The sequence below is a fragment of the Dacryopinax primogenitus genome, assembly GCF_000292625.1.
Source record: "Dacryopinax primogenitus strain DJM-731 SS1 chromosome Unknown DACRYscaffold_1, whole genome shotgun sequence".
Classification (NCBI taxonomy): domain Eukaryota; kingdom Fungi; phylum Basidiomycota; class Dacrymycetes; order Dacrymycetales; family Dacrymycetaceae; genus Dacryopinax; species Dacryopinax primogenitus.
Genome location: NW_024467198.1, coordinates 710,417 through 731,384, shown reverse-complemented (window position 1 = coordinate 731,384; position 20,968 = coordinate 710,417). Strand labels below are relative to the sequence as shown.

Below are 20,968 nucleotides of genomic sequence, written 5' to 3'. Positions count from 1 at the left end.
ACGCATGTGCAGGGATATTCACGTGGGTATATTGATACCATCGCACCCACCCACCCTCTGCAATAAAGGGCAGCGAAACAGAGTGATGATGGACGCATGTCTACAAACCATGCTTGGTGACAAGGAAGGATATCGGGCGTGGGGCTTCCCTGCTTCAAAAATTCTGCACGAAAAGGGTCCCTGATGTTCGAATCCTTGTGCAACCGGCGGTGAGTCACGAAAGAACCATTCAATTTAGAGCAGTAAGACCGAGTTCCGAAGCCATTCGACCCAATCAACCCCCAATGTACTGATGTCATCAATCAACCATCAGCTCTCCAACTTCATCCCTCCAACCTTCGAACAGCGCAAGGAACAAGTTCACTGCCGCGGGGACATCATGGGCCCCACATGTTTCACGAACAGAGTGCATACTCCCTGTTTACATGTTGAGCTGGGAACATCGGAACAGAGGTGAGTGTACTCACACATTGGCGCACCGACATCCACAGTTCGGAGACCGAGTTGAGAGAGGAGAGGTCCAACGGTCGAACCGCACGGCCTGCGCCAATTAGGGATGCACAGGAGCAGAATAACAATGCAACTCACATATCATTCCTTCCTTCATAGTCCTGAATCGCGCCACCCCTCCTTGCCGCCAGCCTTCTGACAACCCACGCGCCAATCGCCTCGGTCGCATACCTCTGATTCGCATTCGTCTTGATCACCATCCCGCCATTGATCATTGTCCTGTGCCCATCCTGATACTTGCTCGCGTAGCTGGGATGGAAGGCATGCGTCATATCTGCTGAGATAAGCATGGACCTGGCCACACTGTGCGCGTGTTGCTCAGGTGTGGGCGAGAGCCTACTCAGGAAGGAGGGAAGGAGCGAGCCTTGCGCTCCTACGCCGGAGGCGGAGCCGATCTCCTCGTGGTCGAACATCGCGATACAGTTCACGTTGTCGGTTTTCTTTTCGAGAGTTACGGACTCGCAGATTGCCTCGAGAGCGCAGAAGCTGCAGCGATATTGGATTAAGCTGTCAGACCTGACAAGTGATGGACTTACGTGGACATGAGGTTATCGAGTCGCGGTGAAAAAACGAACTCGTTCTGCAGGCCACCTACGGTCGAGGGGTTGGTATCATAGAGAGCTCTTAAATCGCATGATCAGCACAACAGAGCAGTACATGTACTCATGATGCTCACAGCTCGAAATCGTTGATCTCCTCCGGGGCGCAGCTCATCTCTTCCGCCAGCACGGCTAGGAGAGCTGGATGATGCCTTTCACTCGGGGCAGGCTTGATCTGCGGCCCTTTTTCTTCATACTTTGGCTCGGGCATCTTGTTGAGTTCCTCAGATAGCACCCCCAGGAAAGGGATAAACTCAGTCTCCTTGTTGAACTTGAACTGGTCGTTTATGGTACGGTCCACTGTCCGCATGCGTCAGCTTGGGTCAGCATTCAGCCCAAGGGAAGTTACAGTGGATGGCTAAGTTGGGAATCCGGATCAGAGGACGTTCAACTTTCACTAGCTTCGTCTGGAACTGCGTCGTCCCGGGGGTAGCGACCACAACACGGCCGGCAACACTGAGGTCGCGATCGAACCATGTATGCCAGAGCCCACCACCATACGTCTCCACCGCAACCTGGAGGTATCCTGAGGAGGTCTTGTTCGACACCGGGCGGATCTATCTAGCTATTAGTGGGAGAAAGGGGGTGGGCGGGAGAAACGCACACGCAGGTTGGGGGAGTCGGTGTGAGTAGCGACGATGGACACCCCAGTGCCAGCCTTCCAACCTTGAGGCAAGGTGAACGCAATCAAGCTCCTCTGCTCTCTATTCACCATCAGCTTCCCATGCTGCCTCATCCATACACTCTGCGCACCTAGTGTAGTAGTACCTCCCCCCGGGCTTCAATTCCCACTGATCTGTCTCTCTGATCCGCGTGAACCCGGCTTCTTCCAGGCGTGCACTGGCATTCCGCACCGCATGGAACGGCGTGGGCGAGCCATTGAGGAATGCGACGGCTTTGGAGGCGGTAACCTTGGTGCTGACCATGTTGGTGCTCACGAGAGACGATAGCGAACGAAGGGCAGGGCGCATACGCGTACTGTGCAGAAGCTTAAGAGGGTTGGACCACGGAAACAAGCGTGGATGCTTCACTTCGGACCGCAATCAGAGACTTCCCAAGTTATTATTAATAACTAGGGAGGCACTGTCCAGTAATTACGTGTGCACTAGATACCGAATAGCTGGCATTGGCGTATGTAATTGTATCGTTGATGTTGGGAAATCCGCTGGAGTCCCGTGTTGTCGCCAACTATTTGTGGTCCCTGTGGGTGAGGATGACTCGCTGTGGCCAGTTGGCTCATTCCAACAACTAACAGTCTCTTGAAAGAGATCTTTAACATATATGGCTAGTGTGCCTTAGTCTACCCAAAGCTTGTACAGCACCTCGTCCTTCGGGTCAAAGGATGAGACCATGCTCGGATCCTCTCTGATCATAATCCCTCTAGGCTTCACTGGCGTCTTCTGAGCTCCTGGTCCATATGAGGCGCGCTCTTGGATAGTATCGTGTGAATCGGAAGATGGAATCGGGGATTGTGTTATGAGATCTACGGCACTGGGGGCGGAGAAACCTGGTCGTTGAGGTGTAAGGTTGAGTTGGGAGGCGCTGAGGATAGCAGATCGAAAGGAGTTGTCAGAAGCTGTATTGTTAATCACCCTGTGTTCAAACATATGGGACTAGTGACATACTGTCAGGGATGAAGTTGGCAGGTGTGCTTGTCACAGCGGGTATTCCAGCGCCGGTGAGAGTCCGAGATGCCTGTGCTGGTGTTCGCGGTGCCGACTGCCTGTCTGGGTCGAACATGCTCGCTGTCGGGGGAGCCTCATCGGGGACTTCCACCGGTCTGCTTGTCGCTCTACTTTTAGGTGGCATTATTGAATATTGTCGGGGTGTGTGATGGGTATATGCAGGGTTGGTGAGTGCCTATTCAACAGCCTGTCTTCCTCACTCGGAGAAGCACGGAAGCAGATTTAACCAAGTTCATTACCGGAGTCGGGTGGTGACTGTAACGCCCTCTAATGCTCGTGCTCGTGTGAGCACTTCACCCCCTCTCTTGTCTCCGTATCTATCCTTGAGTTATCATGCCTCCAAAGAAAGCACAACCACCTGCCACTCATCTCTCTAACACCCCGCTCGCCCTCCCCGCATTCCTCAAGATGCTCACTTCATCAGGCATGTCTATGCAGGATAGCATGTCCGTAGCTTCTAAAATGTATGTGCTTCCTTCATGTCATGAATCGACACAGAAACTATAACGCAGTGAACACGATCGTTCATAGTTTCAAGGAGTACAACACTCCTGCGAAGCTTGCGACTCTCACAACTCCGAAGCTCACCGCCCTTAAGGTGGATGACAAGGACCAGAGAACGAAGGTATTGGCAGCGTTACGCAAGGCAGGGTACAAAACGAAAGAGGTAGATGTACCACAACCTGTTCCTGAACCTGAGCTAGCGTCGTCTTCAGTGCGTGTGACCTTTCCCTCCTCATGATGTTTGCTGAATGGGAAATGTAGAAACCCACTCGAAAACGGCGACGAGATGATGACTTGAATGACGACCTTGCTCCCGGGCTACGAAGAAAAGGTTCAGAGTATGCCAGCCTCGACTTTGGTGAAATTTTAGAAGAAGATGTGCGCGAACTTTACTTGGTTTCGCATACCTTCTTACATCCCTCTGTTAGATCTTGACTACACGAACCGTTGTCATCAACCGGGCTCCGGTGATGGCCGCATGGGCGACAATAGTGTGTGAACGAATAGGATTCAAGCGAGAAGAGGCGTTGAGTATTGGTGCGTACCACATCTCGTCTCGCGAAATGGTCCTCACTTGGCCAAACAGGCTCAGTGTACACTGAAATGAATGCAACATCGAAGGGCATATCATTGGGAATATTTGACAAGTTAAAGGAAAAGGAGAGCACTGTGGGATCCGCGCAACCATTTGTGACCCTCATGGACCGAAAGTGAGTGATACCCTGTCAGGACTGAATCTCCTGCTTAATAGTCTTCTCTAGGATGTAAGCTTTGCGTTCAGCAACCTCAAACCAGGACTGACCACTCATTAGACCCGTCATGAAACTGCCCAATGATGATTGGAGAGGACTCATACGAGGAGAGGCTGTGGAGCCCGTAGCTGCATTTGGGTACATCCACCGTGCGATGCGACAAACGCTGCCTTACGTCATGGGCGCCATGCGATTACTTTCATTATCTTTCACCCCTGAGACACTCAACAATCGGGGCTATGGCCTGTACTGTGAATTCCGGCCTAGCGTCGAAGGATGGGGCAAAAGGGCAGAGATGCGCATATCGGACATCCTGGGACTGAGACCTGGGGTTATCAGTGGGACTGCTACCGCAGCCGTCCCTGAGAAACCAGATCCCGCAGGCGATGGCCAGTCACCTAAAAGGAGCACCAAGGTGGAGCACGGCGGAGGTGCTGGTGAGCAGACGACCACCTCGTCGTCTCCCACGCGTTCGATATCGCCACCTGCGCTGGAGCAAGCAGACACGGCGGAGGCCCTTGTGCCGTCGCCGAAACGAGCGCGCCGAGGAACCCGGGAATTCATCAAGAGTGGCGATGTGGAGGGGAACGCACGGGCACCGGAGGCTGCCGGCTCGACGGCTGAAGGAGGCGCGGAAGCCCCGGAACGGCTCTAGCGAATAATTTCATTATGTATCAGAGTAACCGGCGCGGCGCCAAGGTAGGAAGATAATAATTCAGCACATTATTACCATGAACAGAGGTGCATTGTCCGACTGCAGTGATAAAAAGATTCAGGGACAGACACTAGCACTGATTTGTGGCAGGTCGATCATGTTGAGGAGGTGCAAAATTTTCGGCATTCGGTGCTGTCCCGGAGGCAGCGTTCGTAGGGGGGGTTGGGTCGGGGGCGGTGGCTTATCGGTCCAATCGGAGGAGGGAAGTTCACTGGGACAAGGCGGGTGCGGGATCAAACTGCTTCCATTCTATTTCCGTTTGAGTGGCACGAGCTGTGATTGGCTAACGGGTGATAGCGTGTCGTGCCCCCGCAGTGCCTTCCTTACCGCCTCCGTCCGGTGCAATGACCCCTTTTAAACCCTTCACCCTCGTCGTCAGACGCTCTCTTTCCACACCACCGCTTCTCATCCCCCATCCTCCATCCTCCCGTCTCCCCCCCACCGCTCTCCATCCCCACATACTTCTATAATGGCAATGCTTGCTCGTAAAGACCTTCTCGGGCCATACCTTACCCTAGACCAGGGTAAGAAGATCCAGGCTGAGTGTGAGTAACACATCTTGAAGAGGCGTGTGACAGCGAGCTCATCGCAATACTCCTACAGACGTTTGGATCGATGGTGATGGTGGGCTGCGTTGCAAGACCTGCACGCTCCCGGGTATCCCCAAGAGCATTGACGAGCTCCGTATCTGGGATTTCGACGGTTCCTCCACCAACCAGGCACCAGGCAACGACTCGGATGTCTACCTCCGCCCTGCTGCCATCTTCCGTGACCCCTTCCGTGGTGGTGACAACATCCTCGTTCTCGCTGAATGCTACAACAACGACGGCACCCCGAACAGGACCAACTACCGTCATCATGCCAAGAAGGTCATGGACCAGGCAAAGGATGAGCACCCCTGGTTCGGTCTCGAGCAGGAGTACACCCTCTTCGACGCTGATGGATCCCCTTACGGCTGGCCCAAGGGCGGTTTCCCCGGCCCCCAGGGCCCATATTACTGCGGTGTTGGTGAGTCCGCGTCCCGCGGTGAAACGCGTATGAATGCTTACGTGTATTCGCGAATATTAGGGACTGGCAAGGTGTTCGCCCGTGATCTGATCGAGGCACACTACCGTGCATGCCTATACGCTGGCGTCAACATCTCTGGTATCAACGCCGAGGTCATGCCCTCCCAGTGGGAGTTCCAGGTCGGGCCTTGCGAAGGAATCGACATGGGTGACCATCTCTGGATGGCACGTTTCCTGCTCGTCCGCTGTGCTGAGGAGTGGGGCATCAAGGTTTCCTTCCACCCCAAGCCGCTTAAGGGCGACTGGAACGGCGCAGGGTGCCACTCCAACTTCTCCACCGAAGCTATGCGCAAGGAGGGCGGCATGAAGGTCATCGAGTCTGCTATCGAGAAGCTTTCCAAGCGGCATTTGGAGCACATCGCCGTCTACGGCGAGGACAACGACCTCCGCCTGACTGGCCGTCACGAGACTGGCCATATTGGCACCTTCTCCTCCGGCGTTGCCAACCGTGGCGCCTCCATCCGTATCCCCCGTGCCGTTGCAGCCAAGGGCTTTGGCTACCTCGAGGATCGCCGCCCGGCATCCAACGTCGACCCCTACCGCGTCAGTGCCGCGCTCGTCGAGACTGTGTGCCTCAACGTTGGCGCCAACAAGGCGTGATTTCCTCCTCCCTCCCTTTCCCGGGCCGTTTAACTAGACCTTGCGATGGGTATATATCATCAGCGGATCCCCCCAGATCACTGTCCTTTTGCTTGACGTAATTACAGTTGGCGCAAGTGTTGCGTATTGTCTTGCGTTATGTCGATCGCTATCCAATGTTCACTATCATTCATTGCACCTAGCTAGGGTTGGCTTAGTTTGTTAGGACATGTGAAATGAGAATAGAATTGAGAACAATCGTGTGAGCGTTGATTGGGGGTATTGAATATTTGGGTAAGTTGGTTCAGTGCCTGGGCGAAGCGGAGAACCTTTGTACTTCCATTTCCGCATGCTCAATCCGCATGCGCGTGACGACTGCATCTCTTGCATTTTATATTTACATATACAAAATGTCGCCACAACAGATGTTAAACAGAATAAGGTTATACAACAGATGTAGCCTGAACGAGTTTTGCTAGGGTAAGGCATCTTGGACGGCCAGGTATCCAAATTTCGCCGCATATCGGCGAGGATAAGCTTCCCTCTTGTTCTTGGCGAGCTCTTCAAGTGCTTGATCAGACAAGACAGTACGCCTCCCTCAATGCGCCTAGTACGCTGACAACTTCGTCCATCTCGGGCCTCCCTTCTGAATTAGGGGAACACATGCGCTTGACGAGGCTGACGAGGGCATCTGGTGCGCGCTCTGGCTGACCGGTGAGGGTTGAAGGGCCAAGGAAGAAGATCGGGGGGCTGCCGTCGGCATAGGGCGCAGAGGGGGTGGCAGGGCTCGTAAGTGGTGGTGGGGGAGACAAAACGCCCTGGGAGGAATGGGTGGTAGGTGTGTGTAGGGAGGTTCGTGTACGTGTATGCGCGTGGGCGGTGGTGGCGTTTGCAGCGGATTTCGGTGGAGAGTTAGGCGGTGAAGGCAGGGGGATGGGCTCTTTCACTCCCAGGGGGACCATCGGATTGCCCGATAGATGATGGGGTACACGGGAAAGCACAAGCTCGGGTATGTTGCGCTCTTCAACGTTGGCGGCGCCAGGTGTAAGCGAATCTTCTGAAGAGGAGGGGTCAAGCTTCAGTTCAGGTGGTGAAGGCCAGACGACATCTTCCCGCTCCTCTAGCTCTTCTTCCTGCCGCTCAGTCCCATCATTAGCGAGCAACTCCAGGAGATCATTCCTTCCCAGCCTAGGCACCCTCTCCTCTTCCCCAGCCTCGTCCTCCCCTCGCGGCTGTCCCAGTTCACCAACAGAAGCGAGCCTTACCCCCTCCTCATATGCCCAATACCCGCCCTTCTTCGCCCAGCGCATCATCTCCAGTCTCCCTCTTCCCCTGCCTACGAGACGAGCGTACGGTTCCCTTCCGAAGAGCAGAACACCGAGGACGACCCCGAGGCTGAACACGTCTGCCGAATAACTGAAGCTGCAGCTCCCTGGTGGAAGCAGGAGTTCGGGTGCGGTGTACCCCGGGGTGCCTAGTCCAAGTCCGTCTGTTGGGGAGGAGGCGGTAAACGGTGGGAGGAGGAGGGCGCTGCCAAAGTCTGCTAGGCGGGCAGAGTACTCCACTTGCACGGGCCCTGCGCCAGCGTTTAAAGTTAGGCCTGAATCACGACCAGGTGGAGTCGTGTATGAGAGCAACACATTCTGTGGCTTGACATCCGTATGCAGCACACCGCACGAATGGACATACGCAAGCGCCATCGCGAGTTCCCACGATAGAGTGGTATAGAGCTGCGGGGTGAGCTTGTGCGGGTGGGAATGGAGGAGGGAGGCAAGCGATCCAGAGGGATGAAAAGAGAGCAGGAGAAGGATTTCAGCTTGGGTTTGCGCCGGTGAGCGGGCGTCTACCGTCACAGAAGGAGGAGCGAGTGTAGCTGGAGATGGAGGACTAGGAGGTAGTGCTCCGAGCCAGTTCCGTATTGGGCTCGTTCCACGCGACCGGGATTTTGGCGCATGAGGCGTAGGCGAGAGGAGTGAGGACTGCGCTTGGGCTTGAACTTGGAAAGGCGAGTGGGTGTCGGACACTGAGCGGGCGTGCCGGAGGAAAGGTGGTGTTGGGGGAGGAGCGAGTCGGAAGGGGTCGGCGGGGTAGGGCTGGGATGCGAGGGGAGTGGTCGCGCTCGCTAGGGAGAGGTTGGGGCCTTGTGGAAGCTGATAGCTCGCAGACTCGTGAAGCGAAAGACCGGTGAAACGTTCTTCGTCCGGTGGGGGAAGGCGGAGAGGAAGTGGTGGAGGGACGGAATGCACCGTCCTGCCCTCTCGCTCCCCGCTCTCGCCGTCGCGCCTCACGATTCCAAGCAATCGTACAACATACTTTCGCCCTTGGGAGAACCTGACCTGATCACCTACACTAGCGAGTGTTGGATGCCTCAGATGTCGGAGGAAGAATGCTTCCCTCCTCCCTAGTAGCTGGCTCTCAGCGTCAGGCAATGGCTGCTTAGCTGCGCATAGGCGCCAGCTGCCCTTGCCGCTGTTTCGTCCCGTATTCGCAGAATAAGTCCGCCCGATAGGCGTCGGCTCATGTTCAGCTTCGGGGTCATCGTCTTCTTCCCCCAACTTGGGGAACGATCGGCGATGTGAAGGTTTCTGGAACGCAGCTACCCAGACCTTTGCGAACCTTCCTTCTCCGAGGAAATATCCTCTCTCCTCCCTCAACCGGAGTTGGACATCTTCCAGCTCAGCATCTCGTTCCCCCACCCTGCTAGCACCGTCCCGGTCTGCAGACGTCTTCACCTCCCAAGGGAGCTCCTCCATCAAGCTCGGGTTACTCCTCGTCGAGTACGCACTTGAAAAGTCCGAACTGGAGCTGGTGAGCGGTCTGGTCAGACCGGAAGGGAGCGCGGATGGGGGGTCGATACGGGACGATGGGAGGTCGAAGAATGAAGAGGTCCTTGACGGCCCTGGTTCTGAGCTCTGCCGAGCTGGGAGAGAGATGAGTGGCGTACGCGGTGAGGGAGAGAGCGTGTCCATGCTTATTCGTCCTTCGTCTCTCTCAGCAAGAGGGGTATAGTCGTCTTCGTATCCGCGACTAGTGTCTTGCATCTCGGAGAGGAGGTAGACATACGGCTTGTCGGCAATATGCACACTCCTGTTCCTCTGCAGCCCTTTCCCTTGAGGATCTAGGGGTGGAAGAGGTCGGTCTTGCGGTGCTCGTGAACGTAGGTACGACTGTCCCGTTGTGCGTGCACGGGCCAGCGAAGAGTTGTTGTTGAATGAGTCATCCGGAAGCGAGGTAGAGTGGTGATGTGAGATGATCGGGGAAGTGGAAGCGAGTAAGGGCGATGGTGGTGGCTGTATGCGAAAGGAAGTAGAGAATATATCGTTCCTGGACATAGTCTTTGCAGCGAGTTGAATGGTGAAGAGTGTGAAGAGGGAAAGAGCGCAGTAACACACCTTTGCCTTGCCTCTCTCCCTTCTAACCTCCCCCTCTATGTAATGGGCGCTTCTTTACCTCGAGGCGAAGAGGCGGCTGGTCAGCATCGATGACACTCAGACACCTTCTGTTCGGTCTGGACCGGGATCAGATTACTCAGTCAGATTCCGCGGCGGATCTTACCGGCGCCTACTGGACGGACACGGCCTGTGTTGGGTGGGACATGACAAAACTGACGGGACCGCCGCTCAGAGTTTAACTTTGTTTGGTCTGTTCTTGCTACACCCCAACTCTGTTGAGGCCTTATACAGGGACATTCCAGTCCGCGCATTCTCCTCTTCTCTCTCAGGGGCAGAACCGACCGGTCCGTCCATCGACCACATTCATCAGAACGACTTGAGCGACAGCTAAAGTAATAAACCGACATGGTCCGCGCCTGTCCCATATGCAAATCCCGCCGATGGCACCGTGAGCCTCTCTCAGGCCTTATCGTCTGCTCAGAAGGGCACGTTCTCGCCGTGCGTCCTCTCTCTCCCCTCTCTGTCGGTTCCTAACCCTTTTCTAGAATTACCGGAATGAGAATAACGAGCTGCTTGAATCGGGCCCGCATCTGCTTCATAAACGGAGCTTGAAGCGTCCTAAGCGGACCAAGGTTCACGCGAGTAACGCCGATCCGAAATGTACGTCTCTCTTCTTTCCTTGTCTACTCCTCCCAGTGGGCCTCCTCTTCCTTCCTTGTCTTCCTCGTTATTCCATTTCTTGTTGTGTCTAATTAACCCCGTTTTGGATAAACGACCTGATCACCAGAATATTACAGTATACCACGGCGATCGCGCCCGCTTCCATTACCTCCAATGTCTACAACTCCTCTTCCGCCACCAAGTCTCCACTCTGATCCGCATCTGGTCCCTCCCCCCGGAGTTCGAGGTAACTCCATCTGTGATCATCTCCTGTTGCATTGAGGCTAAAATACTCAGATAATATGTAGGGACACATGGGCGCTGCATGTTCTTCTCTGGCCCAAAATACCAGATGAACCGGTGCATCACGCGCACGCTACTTCTTCCTCTGACATATCCCAGCACGCGCAAGTCGGTCGGCCGGAGCAGCCAGCGCGCGAGGAGACGGTACCCCGGACGTCGCAGACGCTCGTTGACTCCGAGGCTTTTTCCACCGAGAATGACTCGGCGAGTGAAGATGAGCCTGCATCTGAAGCGGAGAGCGAGGAAAGTGAGGAGAATAGCGATCTTGCTGGCCTACTCTCAGAAGCGTCTGGATCTTCCTCGGAGGACGAGGCCCATCGCTCCCAGTCAGGCCCGGAAGGACCAGCGCAAAGGATCAAAGCCCGAAAACGCAGAGCAGCATTGCACGAAGGTGACGCTGCTACACCGCGGGGAAACCTCTCCGTGCTCATGTGTGCGCTCTACCTCCTACGCGTGCCTGTGACGTACGCCGATATCCTTAGGCACGTCCTCCCTCACCGAGCACGGGCAAAGATCAAGTCTTACTGATGCTCCGTATAGGCTGGTGGAGACGTACGCGCTGCCGTATCTGGCCCCATCGCACCATCTCCCACCGGAGATGACCCAGCACCTAACAAAAAGCACGATCCAGGGTTTGTCGCCCAAGGTGCGCCCGCTCGCGCCCCATTAGATGGAGACTAACATTCGCGTCAGTTCCCGCCCAAAGCGAGGAAGGTGCATGCTCTTGCTAGCCGTCTTGCGCGCAACGTGTGGCTCAAGTATGGAATCCGCATTCCGGAGCTGAATGCTGCTCCCGTCCTGTGGCGGGCTGTCCGTGCACTCAACGGTTCCCGTATGTCCTCTCTTCAATTGTGTCCTTGCCTACTATCCTAACGCCTCTCAGCCCTTCTCTACACGCTGAGCAAACGCCTCCTCGCAGCTCTAGACATACCGCTGACGCTCCACCCCTCACTCGTTTCCCTTCCCTCCAATTCCCCACCGACACCTCCAACACTTCCACCTCCAAGACGCCACCCACACGAGAACATCCCCCCTGAGCTTGGTCTCATCTGCGGGGTCGTGCTCGCGCTCAAGCTCCTCTATGGGCTGGACGGAACCCCTCGCCTTCCGAGGGACGACTCTGACCGGCTGGCGGGGATGCCAGAACTCGGACCATGGCTGGATACCCTCAAACAGGCCAAGGAGAAAACTACCAGGGACCTATATACCGCTCCGTCAGAGATGGGCGTGCTCCAAATGTCGGATGAGGAGACAGACGCATACCTTTCCTTCGCTCAACATGCGTTGGTTGATCCTAGGCCTTCAATTAACAAGCCGGAGGATGACCTGCTGCCGCGTTTCTTTCCCCTTCCTTCCGTCCCTCGGCCCGATGCACATGGCGACCATATTGGCCCTTCGTCCGCCTTTCCTTCAAACACGGATTTTACTGCCACCCCGCTGAGCCGGGACCCAGCAGCTCTGCAGCCAGGGAACAAGCACGTAGTCTACTCCCATCTGGATAAGAATGGGACAGTGCCCGAGGAGTACGAACTCGTCCTCCAGACCGCGGCGGGCTGGGCAAGGGTGGAGGAGCAGGACGTGCTGACTGTCGTGGAGGTGTATGAACGGAGGTTGGAAAGAGGTTGGAGGAAGGAGAGGAGGAAGAGAAGGTTGGAGAGCGGTGAAGAGAGGGAGAAGGAGGTGAGGCACAGGAGTCGGTCGGCTCTTCGAGCGACTTGAAGAGCAATAACGGACTTGGTCTTACAGAGGAAGACGACATGTAGTATAGCGGCGAATACACCAGAAATAAATGAGCTCAGCTATGTACAACAACTGAACCAGAAATTATGACGGTATCATGGCTGTGTCACTCGTCTACTGGGCACGGTACAGTGCCCTTTTAGCAGCCTTGGAAATCAATGGCGCATCAGGGAAGGCGAGGGCCTCAAGGGGTGCAGCGTACTGGGGATAGACGTGAGTCAGATTGGCACTGAAGAGGAAAAGGACACTTACAGGCGTGGGGACATCGGCACCGGTCAAACGCTCGACAGGGGCATCGAGGTAGTCAAAACCTTCACCCTCGACGATCTGGGCGCAGATCTCCGACCCGACACCGAACGCTGGGAAACCACCCTCAACCGTGACCAGACTGTTTTCAATTTAGTGTGCGATTAGGATACAAAGAGAATAAACGTACCGGTTAGTCTTCTTGACTGACTTGAGGATGGTGTCGATGTCCAACGGGCGGATGGAGCGGAGGTTGATAACCTCAGCGGAGATGCCTTCCTTCTCGAGCTCAGCTGCGGCGTCCAAGCTGCGGTCAACCATGATGGAATGGGCGACGATGGTGACGTCAGAGCCTTCCTTCTCGACCTTTGCCTTGCCAATAGGAAGGAGGAAGTCATCAGCCTGGGCGGCCTGCGACCACGGGAAGGTGTGGCCATAAAGCATCTCGTTCTCAAGGAAGACGACAGGGTTAGGGTCGCGGATAGCCGCCTTTCCACATTTGTCAGGGCAAGCCTATGAAGACTTGTGAAAATCCTACCTTCAAGAGACCCTTGCAGTCTTCAGCACTATAAGGGCTGACCACCTTCAGGCCAGGGACAGAGCCGTACCAAGCAGAGTAGTCCTGCGAGTGTTGGGCAGCAACACCGGACGCGGCACCATTTGGCCCGCGGAAGACAACTGGGCAATGGACCTCGCCGCCAGACATGTAATGTGTCTTTCCAGCCGAGTTAACGATCTGGTCAATCGCCTGCATGGCAAAGTTGAAGGTCATGAACTCGCAACTGCGAACGGGTCAACGATCATCCCTTTTCCACGTTTAATGTTTCTGCTTACACCGGTCTCAGGCCAGCCAATGCAGCACCGACTGCAAGACCCGCAAAGCCCATCTCAGTGATGGGGGTATCCATGACACGGTCCTCGCCAAACTTATCCATCAGCCCCTTGGTAACCTGCATCTATCGTTAGGTCATTCTCTTCATCGTAAACGGTGGAACGCACCTTGTATGCACCGTTGTAGCGCGCAACTTCCTCGCCCATGATGAACACCTTCTGGTCCCTGAGCATTTCCTCCTCCATGGCCTGGTTGAGGGCGTCACGGCAAGTCATCTGAAGGGCATATATAATGAATTTGAGTAAAATGTGATGTGTATATGCGCCCACTGACTTCGCTGTGAGCCTCTGTGCTAGCCCAGCGGGTAGACCGAGCAGCAAACGACAGAACGGCCGATCGAGCGACACGAGGGCGGGTAACAGCAGGCACAAGCCTAGCGAGAGCAGCCCTTGCCGACATGGTGGTGGTAAGGGAAGAAGGGAGGGAGAGGGCAACGACGACGACGGGCGAGAGGTAAGTTCTCGGTGAGGTGGACGAGACGGGAATCTGCTCAACGGTCCACCGAGGAATCCGATGGGAAGGCGGAATCAAATTATACTTGACCGGCCCAGCGGCATTCCTCACTCCGACGGGTGGCGAATACCAAAGTGGAGGTTGCCTTTCATTATTCTTTATTCTCTACATTACTATGAAAGTACAAATTAATCCTCAATATTCAATGTCAAGTATCAACTTTGAACTCGATCCTGCTTTTACAAGACTGAAGGAGATCACCGACCCTTCTACTGCATCAGAAACGCTCTCCGCATCCGAATACACCCAATTATTCGCCCATGTCAAGCAGCTCAACCGACTTGCCAATGCAGCGACGCGCGATCGCAAAAGGCGCACGACAGAAGCGCGCCATGAAATGGACATGACTCATCTGGGACTACAGAATCTGATGTACGAGAAGACGCATCTGCAGAACGAGATTGAAAAGTGTCTCAACTTTGCGTAGGTTCTTCATACCTCGCTTCTGAATGCATCTCACGTGTCCCAGTTCCATATACCAAGACATCGCCCTCTACAGCGAGGAAGAATTTGAGCATCTCGCACCGGAGGAGATCCGCACGCCTGATATTATGGAAGACGAGCACCAGCGCATGCTCGCGCGGCTCAACTTTGAGCTTTCGGAGCGCCAACGGTCCGCCACCGTTCCACCTCATGGGCGCTCTCCGGACACTGAACGTATCCTTATCTGCAGATTGCACGCGCACAAGGAGAAGCTTAAGCGTCAGACCGCGGAGCTACAGCAGGAGAGCAAGGCGTTCTCTAACTCACTCAACGCGCTCCGACAGCAGCTGGATGGGATGGCCAAGGTAAGTCTGGGCCTAAGGCGCGATCGTTCCGGACATTGACACATGTGCAGTCTTCCGCCGAGATCCAAAAACGGATGCATGAGTTGTCGGCACCACCTGCTCCCACCCTGATCATCAGCGACGCTGACATGATTCTCGCGCCTGAATCTAAAGATCTCTCACAGTCAGCGGAGCGGAGCCGGCCCGGCACTCCGCCACCGGAAGAGACGGGTATGGATGTGGACGTCGCCGGGCTTTGAGCTGCTGACTTGCCCGTCAGTCCCACGAACGTTTAGTTAATCTTCATTCGCCTGACTGACACGGATACAGGGAACGACGTGATTGTACAATTGCTACTTGCAATATGTGCAGCGGGAGAGTAAGTACACGGGATGGTGGTGGATAATGCAGTGCCTCCGACAGAGGCGGGCAGAAGAATGTTGATGCAACGTCCACGCAATGGAATGCAGACGAGTGTTTGTGCAGGGATCAAGGAGGAAATCAGAAGACGAACAAAAGAGAGGCTGATGTGCCAGAAGAACCATGGGAAACGAACAATCCGGGAGAAGAGTAGAGGGGTATGATGCCAAGGGGTGAAGTGCCGACGGGTGTAATGGTGAATGCTCATAGCTCCAGATGACCAGGTGCCTCGTCATCGTAGCGATAGTCCTCCATATCATCATCTTCCTCCTCTTCCTCTTCCTCTTCTTCAGGCTCTTCTTCTTCGTCTGCAACTGCGGCTTCTGCCATCTCCTTGGTAGCAAACCGCCTCACGTAATCTAGTCACTGATGAGTGCAAACCAGAATTCATGCAGTTGTCACCCATACCTCGGACTTTGTGCTCATATGTCTTTGGCTCTCGCAATAGTAGAGCTGCGGCCTCTCCATTCAGCGGGTCTGCCGGATTAGGATATCGGAGAAGCTGCGGCAGGAACGTCTCGAAGATATTGACCATATCTGCACCACCCGTCTCAGTCCACTCAGCACACACTGGGTCTGTGAACGACGTACCATACATAGGCGACCAGGTCTGGTTGATGACATCAAGACAGACAGAGCCACTCCTGCGGTGGAATCAGGAACCCCGCCAAATCCGGAGGAAAGTTACAGACAGCTCATCGATATTCGGATGAAATATCTTGTTCAAGAAGCCAATACTTGGGCTCTTGTACGGGTACTGATCAGGTAGCTCGACATGAATGCGCCAGACGCCGCCTGCGAATGGTGCTGCACACACGCCCAAGACGTTAGTCAGGGCCCAAGACAGGGCAAGGGGGCACGAGGGACGCACTCTCCTCGGGGCCATGGAACAGGACGTGGAACTCCTGCATGCTGTCGTTCACCAACTTGACGTCGTAGTCGGACATCAGCCTGCGGTCAATGTAAGATGATGTGAATAATGGTATGGTGCTAGACGTACATCTTCATGACATCGGTCTCGATCCGACGCCTGGGTGAGCTGTATCAGATGCCAAGGGCGCTATCAGTCCACTGGCAGCGAGGCAGCTGTTGAATTCCACTCATCATATTGCGGGGTGATACAGTGAAAATGCGATCAGTGAATACAGTCGAATCGGCGGGGCAAACAAGTAGAAGAGGTAGGCGAGAGCGAAGGGCAGTCCGAGAGGTGCGGTGAGTCTGCGGTGGGAATGTACGGAGCTGAGGTCGGGTCCGGTAAGGTGCGTCTTCATAGACTGGTCAGCAAGTCAACGCATTGCTTCCGGAGATAACCATGTCCTCTCCTCTTTCGCTCATCCACCTGTCAACAAAATCATTACCTTGTTCAAAACTATTCCGTAATACTGAACGGTGACATCTATAGTCATCCCAGTGAAGATGCGCTCTCTACAAGAATTTCATGTCTAGCCTCGGAGTACCACCCTGCTGCCACCCGCAGTACCTGGCCAGTCCTTCTGACTTCTGCTCCTATTCTCGCCGCGGGCGTTGCCACAATGCTATGCACTGGATTCTCGAGCTCCTATCTTGTCGGTCGTATTTATCGACTTGCGTGACATGTGCCGATGTGTTCCTACATGATAACCCTCCGTTTGCGACGTGGATTGTGGTCCAGATGATGCCATGTGACGAGCAGACCCAGTATCCTGGCAGCCAAACTATGATCTTACGTAACAACCAAATGGCCACCAGCAGAGAAGCGGTCTCGTGATGATATTTTATATTTGTCTATTACCCCTTTATAGACGAGCCTATCTTGTTCAGGTCGCTGTACCCTGCTGGGCTCTTCTGATGATTCTGTTCACGAGGCCATCATTGATTGATCTTACCGCTCTATCTGTCACATATACAGGGCGATTGTTCTGTTGTTTCAGCTCGCAACTGTTGGAACGCGGCTGGCCAATCTACGCATGTGCATTACACAAGGGCTTGATTCTGTTGGCCCTTGGCAAATGCATGACCTGCTCCATAGCCAAGCTCTTGGACGTCTGTTTATCACGTCTGACTTCATCAAGATTCTGTGTTGTCATCCTCAGCACAATCGAAGATCATTATAGTAGGGGTGCTCACGTTGATAACAAACTGAGCATCGATAAGCTTGTTGACCGAGTCGACAAGGACGGTCTTGGCTTCCTCCTGCAAGACAGGGGTATGGTCCTCTAACGAAATTACGTCATTACCATGCTCAGAGCGCATATGCGCTCTGGATGCACTCTCGCAGCTCTGGGAGTAATACACGTCGGTATTATATGCCGCTGCATTCGCGAGCAGCTCGTCGTTCCAGTTCGCGTCAGGTTTTTTTGTAACGACAATGATGTGGTACGCCCTCGCCTGAACAGAATCCTACGCAAAGATCGGCGCTTGTTCGTTGGGCGAATGCTCCCTCATCCACGTTAGAGAACCACAGTGCCTTGCTTCAATAGACAATCGGGAAACAAGCTGCTAAGCCAGCTGTCAAGTAGAAGCAGAGTTGGACATCATAGAAGCGCGTCATCCTTACTCGTAACCACAAACTGAGACTCGAGGACGTGACATGATGTGCACATCTCTTCCCAGCCCGAGTTTGAAGGTGAAACGCCAAGACAAGCTTTTACGAGAGACTCGGAATGAAGCTATACAGGAATCTGATGGCGAATCCTGTTTGCTTGAGAGACGCATTCCCTGCTTATCATCCTCTGTTGGCACTTGGACAAGGAACAGCACTAGAGACGGCTTCGTGGAGCTGTGTGAAGAAGCACGTGTTTCCGACTGCGGAAACGTTTGCCGCTCCGAAGGGAAGGGTCTCCTCAACCAAATGTAGAATTTGGACGCCAGACCTAACCCCAAAGAAGCCCACATACAATCGCTTGGCATCAGTTGCCGGTACCGCCTTCCTTGCGGCTTGTCCCGTATTTATGGTCCCCACAACCATAGCCCTTATCTCAGTACAACAGGACAAACAGTGACATTCTTTCTTTGAGTTTACGGTTGTTACACAGAACATTCAGCTAGATGGTATATGGATAGGCTGCGCAGCAGTCTAGAACTGGCCGGACTGGGCGAGGCCGTCCTCAGCCTGCTGTTGAGCCTGGCTCTTGGCCTTCTCCTTGTCGATCCAGTCGAGGCCCTATGCATCTGTCAGTACAGTATTGAGGCGGTAGCACAAGACCACGAACCTTGGTCTCAACCTCACGGTCGACGAAAGCACCACCGAATCCGGCAAGGAGGGCCTTGGCCTCGTCGTGGGAAGCGGGGGCACCGTTAGCTATTACGGATTTAGTCGGCAATCAGCAGACCGAGCACGGTCGTACCTTCGCAGTGCTTCTCGTAGGCGCGGGCAGCTTCGTAGGCAGCGGCGCCGGCGATCAGCTCGTGGCTCCAGGATGCCTCGTGGGGCTGATCGTTCTGGGTGGTGTTGTAGGCATTGGCCTGGTCAGAGTCCTACAGACGAGGGATCAGCAATGTTGAGGAAGACAAGGGAGGATGTAGCATACATCGCCGAACCAACCCATGATGATCTATGTGTAGTATTTGGTGGTGTGAAGGTGGACGACGAGGATGAGGGGCGAGAGATAAACGAACCGGGTTGGAGGGGGGTTTATATATTCCTGTGAACACGGGGTGAAGGGGAGCTCTTTGTCACGTCATCATGGGGAATGTGAGAGGGTCTAGTCTATTTAAAGTAGCTTTGTGATCAGATGGAAACATGAGACCTACTGTAACACCCACCGGTCCACCGGAGGTCCACGGCCCATACGGGGGTCAAGGGTCTCCTCGCAACCATTATCAGCCCAACCCTCTCCACACGCTATGTCTAACGGTGGATAGATACGCCATTCCCGGAGCACAGCACTACTCTATGCTGGAGTAAGAATCAGCTACTTCCGAAGTACAAATGTCGTCAAAGAACGCGTCGGAACGTCATTCGGTGCGGTGTTGCAAGCGACGGCGATTCCCGTTGCTGTTGAGCATGAGAATCGCAGGGAGAATGGTCCCCCTATTCCTGTTCCAGCGCAGGTTCTATCTATGAAACGCTCATGGCAGTATAAGCAAACGGTACATCACCCTGGGTAGCATGTTGATCAGCATGGAACGAGATGAAGCCGAGCTGGGGCTGTTGATCCCTGACAAGAATACGCGTAATGTATCCGCATCCGCATCATAAGGAGGAACGGGATCAGATCTCGAGACCCCTTGGCCAGAAAGGAAATATCTGATGGTCGCCAGAATTCACACTTTGAACTTTTTGGTTCCGTTACGTCTTTCGCCCAAACTGATCGTCGCGTTGTACTCTTTGCCATTATTGTCATCATGCCCAAGGATCTAACAGGAAAAGACAAAAAGGAGAAAAACGAAAAGAAGGAGAAAAAGGAGAAGAAAGAAAAGCATGCAAAAACCGACGAGGAGGTATTGGAGGTGGGAGATGTTACAACCATCACGGTTGATGTGGACGAGGTAGACGCATCATTCGCAGAGTCGTCACCTAAGGCACGTCACTATTCCGCATACTGAGTTTCATCCGCTAATGCGTCATGTTGCTACATCAGAAAGTTAAGAAGGAAGATAAGGAGGACAAAGTTCTCGTACCGGTTGAAGAGCTTTCTCCCATTGCACGACCTCTTGCAGTGAAGAAGCTGTTGAAGAAGGTGCATAAGACAGTGAAAAGGGGTCAGTATCTGCTCATTTTGTTTTGATATTTTGCTCATTAATTCCTTTTTTGTAGCATCAAAGGCTCGTCAGGTGAAGCGTGGTGTGAAGGAAGTTGTTAAGGGCATAAGAAAGGGTGACAAGGGGTATGCACTCCCTTTTTTAGTCGAGTGACCAAAAACCAACATATGGGCCAGGCTTCTTGTTCTCGCCGCTGACATCTCCCCCATTGACATCATCTCCCACCTCCCCGTACTCTCTGAAGAGGCGGATATTCCGTACATCTTCGTATCTTCCAAAGTTGAACTTGGTGCTGCCAGTGCGACAAAGCGGCCGACAAGCTGTGTGCTGGTGTGCCCCGATTTGAAGCGGAAGAAGGCAGTGGCACACAAGGAAAATGCAGAGGTGACGGAGGATTATCGGGAGCTGTATGATGAGGTAGTGAAGGAGGTGAAGGATATGGTAGGTGGCTCCCAATCGCGATCACAACACTTGGCTTATTTTTTCTTGTCAGGATGAACACATCGTTTACTGATTCTTCGTTGCCCTCGGGCCTCAAAAACTCGAGAATGATGGTACATTCCTCATTATATGCAACATGGAACACCATCTGCGCACAGCACTTTCGCCTTGAGTCTTGTCATTGTACCATACCGTCGCAGTAATGTTCCTGTTACTCATTCCGGGTTTTATGTATTGCGAGTTGCGCCCGGCAGCGAACGTGATGGGCTGGAAGTTGTCTGTTTTTAGTCACATATTCCACAACATTATCAACAAAGCTTGTTCAATCCCCATGTTTATCGGAGCGGGAAAACTACCACGGCTCGGGGTTATACTTTCCACGTTGAGGTTCGGCAGGAAAGGATCCGGAGAGGAACGGAGGCTGAATGGGTGTGCTTCTCGCCCATTTGGATTTTAGTCCAGCAAGTTCCCATCCTCTTAGAGGACAACCACCATCTCGT

At 54.0% G+C, this 20,968-nt stretch overlaps 10 protein-coding genes across 10 annotated transcripts; 4 read left to right on the top strand and 6 right to left on the bottom strand.

Annotated features, from left to right (window-relative positions):
* Positions 1-222: 222 nt before the first annotated feature.
* DACRYDRAFT_73520 (aspartyl aminopeptidase) lies at positions 223-2,054 on the bottom strand. Its single transcript, XM_040776009.1, has 8 exons — positions 1,863-2,054; positions 1,714-1,813; positions 1,459-1,666; positions 1,187-1,409; positions 1,047-1,133; positions 589-996; positions 468-541; positions 223-417 (listed from the first exon to the last, which is right to left on the bottom strand). The coding sequence occupies exons 1-8, from the start codon at positions 2,033-2,035 to the stop codon at positions 299-301; spliced, it is 1,392 nt and encodes a 463-aa protein (XP_040633081.1). The 5' UTR covers positions 2,036-2,054; the 3' UTR covers positions 223-298.
* A 265-nt stretch (positions 2,055-2,319) lies between these two features.
* DACRYDRAFT_112938 (uncharacterized protein) lies at positions 2,320-2,944 on the bottom strand. The gene is made up of 2 exons (XM_040769532.1): positions 2,735-2,944; positions 2,320-2,685 (listed from the first exon to the last, which is right to left on the bottom strand). Exons 1-2 carry the CDS (start codon positions 2,916-2,918, stop codon positions 2,405-2,407), a joined length of 465 nt encoding a protein of 154 aa, XP_040633080.1. The 5' UTR covers positions 2,919-2,944; the 3' UTR covers positions 2,320-2,404.
* A 183-nt stretch (positions 2,945-3,127) lies between these two features.
* DACRYDRAFT_103131 (uncharacterized protein) lies at positions 3,128-4,705 on the top strand (the record flags this gene model as incomplete). The annotated part of the gene is made up of 6 exons (XM_040767718.1): positions 3,128-3,258; positions 3,326-3,509; positions 3,560-3,676; positions 3,727-3,835; positions 3,885-4,008; positions 4,111-4,705. The coding sequence occupies 6 exons, from the start codon at positions 3,128-3,130 to the stop codon at positions 4,703-4,705; spliced, it is 1,260 nt and encodes a 419-aa protein (XP_040633079.1).
* A 529-nt stretch (positions 4,706-5,234) lies between these two features.
* On the top strand, positions 5,235-6,470 carry DACRYDRAFT_60788 (glutamine synthetase; the record flags this gene model as incomplete). The annotated part of the gene is made up of 3 exons (XM_040775648.1): positions 5,235-5,310; positions 5,369-5,773; positions 5,834-6,470. The coding sequence occupies 3 exons, from the start codon at positions 5,235-5,237 to the stop codon at positions 6,430-6,432; spliced, it is 1,080 nt and encodes a 359-aa protein (XP_040633078.1). The 3' UTR covers positions 6,433-6,470.
* Positions 6,471-6,778: 308 nt separating this feature from the next.
* On the bottom strand, positions 6,779-8,134 carry DACRYDRAFT_19460 (kinase-like protein). The gene has a single exon (XM_040771520.1). It carries the CDS (start codon positions 8,109-8,111, stop codon positions 6,987-6,989), a length of 1,125 nt encoding a protein of 374 aa, XP_040633077.1. The 5' UTR covers positions 8,112-8,134; the 3' UTR covers positions 6,779-6,986.
* A 2,074-nt stretch (positions 8,135-10,208) lies between these two features.
* Positions 10,209-12,485, top strand: DACRYDRAFT_44696 (uncharacterized protein; the record flags this gene model as incomplete). The annotated part of the gene is made up of 8 exons (XM_040774602.1): positions 10,209-10,301; positions 10,349-10,463; positions 10,601-10,710; positions 10,761-10,921; positions 10,976-11,252; positions 11,317-11,412; positions 11,460-11,598; positions 11,650-12,485. The coding sequence occupies 8 exons, from the start codon at positions 10,209-10,211 to the stop codon at positions 12,483-12,485; spliced, it is 1,827 nt and encodes a 608-aa protein (XP_040633076.1).
* Positions 12,486-12,620: 135 nt separating this feature from the next.
* Positions 12,621-13,859, bottom strand: DACRYDRAFT_45366 (thiamine diphosphate-binding protein; the record flags this gene model as incomplete). The annotated part of the gene is made up of 6 exons (XM_040774639.1): positions 12,621-12,707; positions 12,759-12,894; positions 12,943-13,241; positions 13,291-13,534; positions 13,587-13,702; positions 13,752-13,859. 6 exons carry the CDS (start codon positions 13,857-13,859, stop codon positions 12,621-12,623), a joined length of 990 nt encoding a protein of 329 aa, XP_040633075.1.
* Positions 13,860-14,542: 683 nt separating this feature from the next.
* Positions 14,543-16,522, bottom strand: DACRYDRAFT_19458 (uncharacterized protein). Its single transcript, XM_040771519.1, has 11 exons — positions 16,449-16,522; positions 16,345-16,385; positions 16,216-16,295; positions 16,037-16,151; positions 15,936-15,988; positions 15,753-15,881; positions 15,255-15,703; positions 14,994-15,199; positions 14,831-14,943; positions 14,627-14,770; positions 14,543-14,580 (listed from the first exon to the last, which is right to left on the bottom strand). Exons 1-7 carry the CDS (start codon positions 16,449-16,451, stop codon positions 15,549-15,551), a joined length of 576 nt encoding a protein of 191 aa, XP_040633074.1. The 5' UTR covers positions 16,452-16,522; the 3' UTR covers positions 14,543-14,580; positions 14,627-14,770; positions 14,831-14,943; positions 14,994-15,199; positions 15,255-15,548.
* Positions 16,523-18,308: 1,786 nt separating this feature from the next.
* Positions 18,309-18,892, bottom strand: DACRYDRAFT_19457 (uncharacterized protein). The gene is made up of 4 exons (XM_040771518.1): positions 18,854-18,892; positions 18,671-18,800; positions 18,536-18,624; positions 18,309-18,486 (listed from the first exon to the last, which is right to left on the bottom strand). Exons 1-4 carry the CDS (start codon positions 18,869-18,871, stop codon positions 18,400-18,402), a joined length of 324 nt encoding a protein of 107 aa, XP_040633073.1. The 5' UTR covers positions 18,872-18,892; the 3' UTR covers positions 18,309-18,399.
* Positions 18,893-19,891: 999 nt separating this feature from the next.
* DACRYDRAFT_45118 (L30e-like protein) lies at positions 19,892-20,525 on the top strand (the record flags this gene model as incomplete). The annotated part of the gene is made up of 3 exons (XM_040774626.1): positions 19,892-20,027; positions 20,083-20,152; positions 20,204-20,525. The coding sequence occupies 3 exons, from the start codon at positions 19,892-19,894 to the stop codon at positions 20,523-20,525; spliced, it is 528 nt and encodes a 175-aa protein (XP_040633072.1).
* Between the last annotated feature and the right edge of the window lie 443 nt (positions 20,526-20,968).

Excerpts from the sequence above, each read along its gene's own strand:
- DACRYDRAFT_19457 (XM_040771518.1), bottom strand. Across the intron at positions 18,625-18,670 it reads CTACGAGAAGCACTGCGAAG|CTAACGGTGCCCCCGCTTCC; the intron begins GTACGACCGTGC and ends AATCCGTAATAG. Across the intron at positions 18,487-18,535 it reads ACCGTGAGGTTGAGACCAAG|GGCCTCGACTGGATCGACAA; the intron begins GTTCGTGGTCTT and ends ACAGATGCATAG.
- DACRYDRAFT_73520 (XM_040776009.1), bottom strand. The coding sequence starts at position 2,035 with ATGGTCAGCACCAAGGTTACCGCCTCCAAAGCCGTCGCATTCCTCAAT. Across the intron at positions 1,667-1,713 it reads CCGACTCCCCCAACCTGCGT|ATCCGCCCGGTGTCGAACAA; the intron begins GTGCGTTTCTCC and ends ATAGCTAGATAG. Across the intron at positions 997-1,046 it reads CTCGATAACCTCATGTCCAC|CTTCTGCGCTCTCGAGGCAA; the intron begins GTAAGTCCATCA and ends ATATCGCTGCAG.
- DACRYDRAFT_19460 (XM_040771520.1), bottom strand. The coding sequence starts at position 8,111 with ATGGCGCTTGCGTATGTCCATTCGTGCGGTGTGCTGCATACGGATGTC.
- DACRYDRAFT_19458 (XM_040771519.1), bottom strand. Across the intron at positions 15,989-16,036 it reads CATCCGAATATCGATGAGCT|GAGTGGCTCTGTCTGTCTTG; the intron begins GTCTGTAACTTT and ends ATTCCACCGCAG. Across the intron at positions 15,704-15,752 it reads ATATGAGCACAAAGTCCGAG|ATTACGTGAGGCGGTTTGCT; the intron begins GTATGGGTGACA and ends ATCAGTGACTAG.
- DACRYDRAFT_112938 (XM_040769532.1), bottom strand. The coding sequence starts at position 2,918 with ATGCCACCTAAAAGTAGAGCGACAAGCAGACCGGTGGAAGTCCCCGAT. Across the intron at positions 2,686-2,734 it reads TGCCAACTTCATCCCTGACA|CTTCTGACAACTCCTTTCGA; the intron begins GTATGTCACTAG and ends TTAACAATACAG.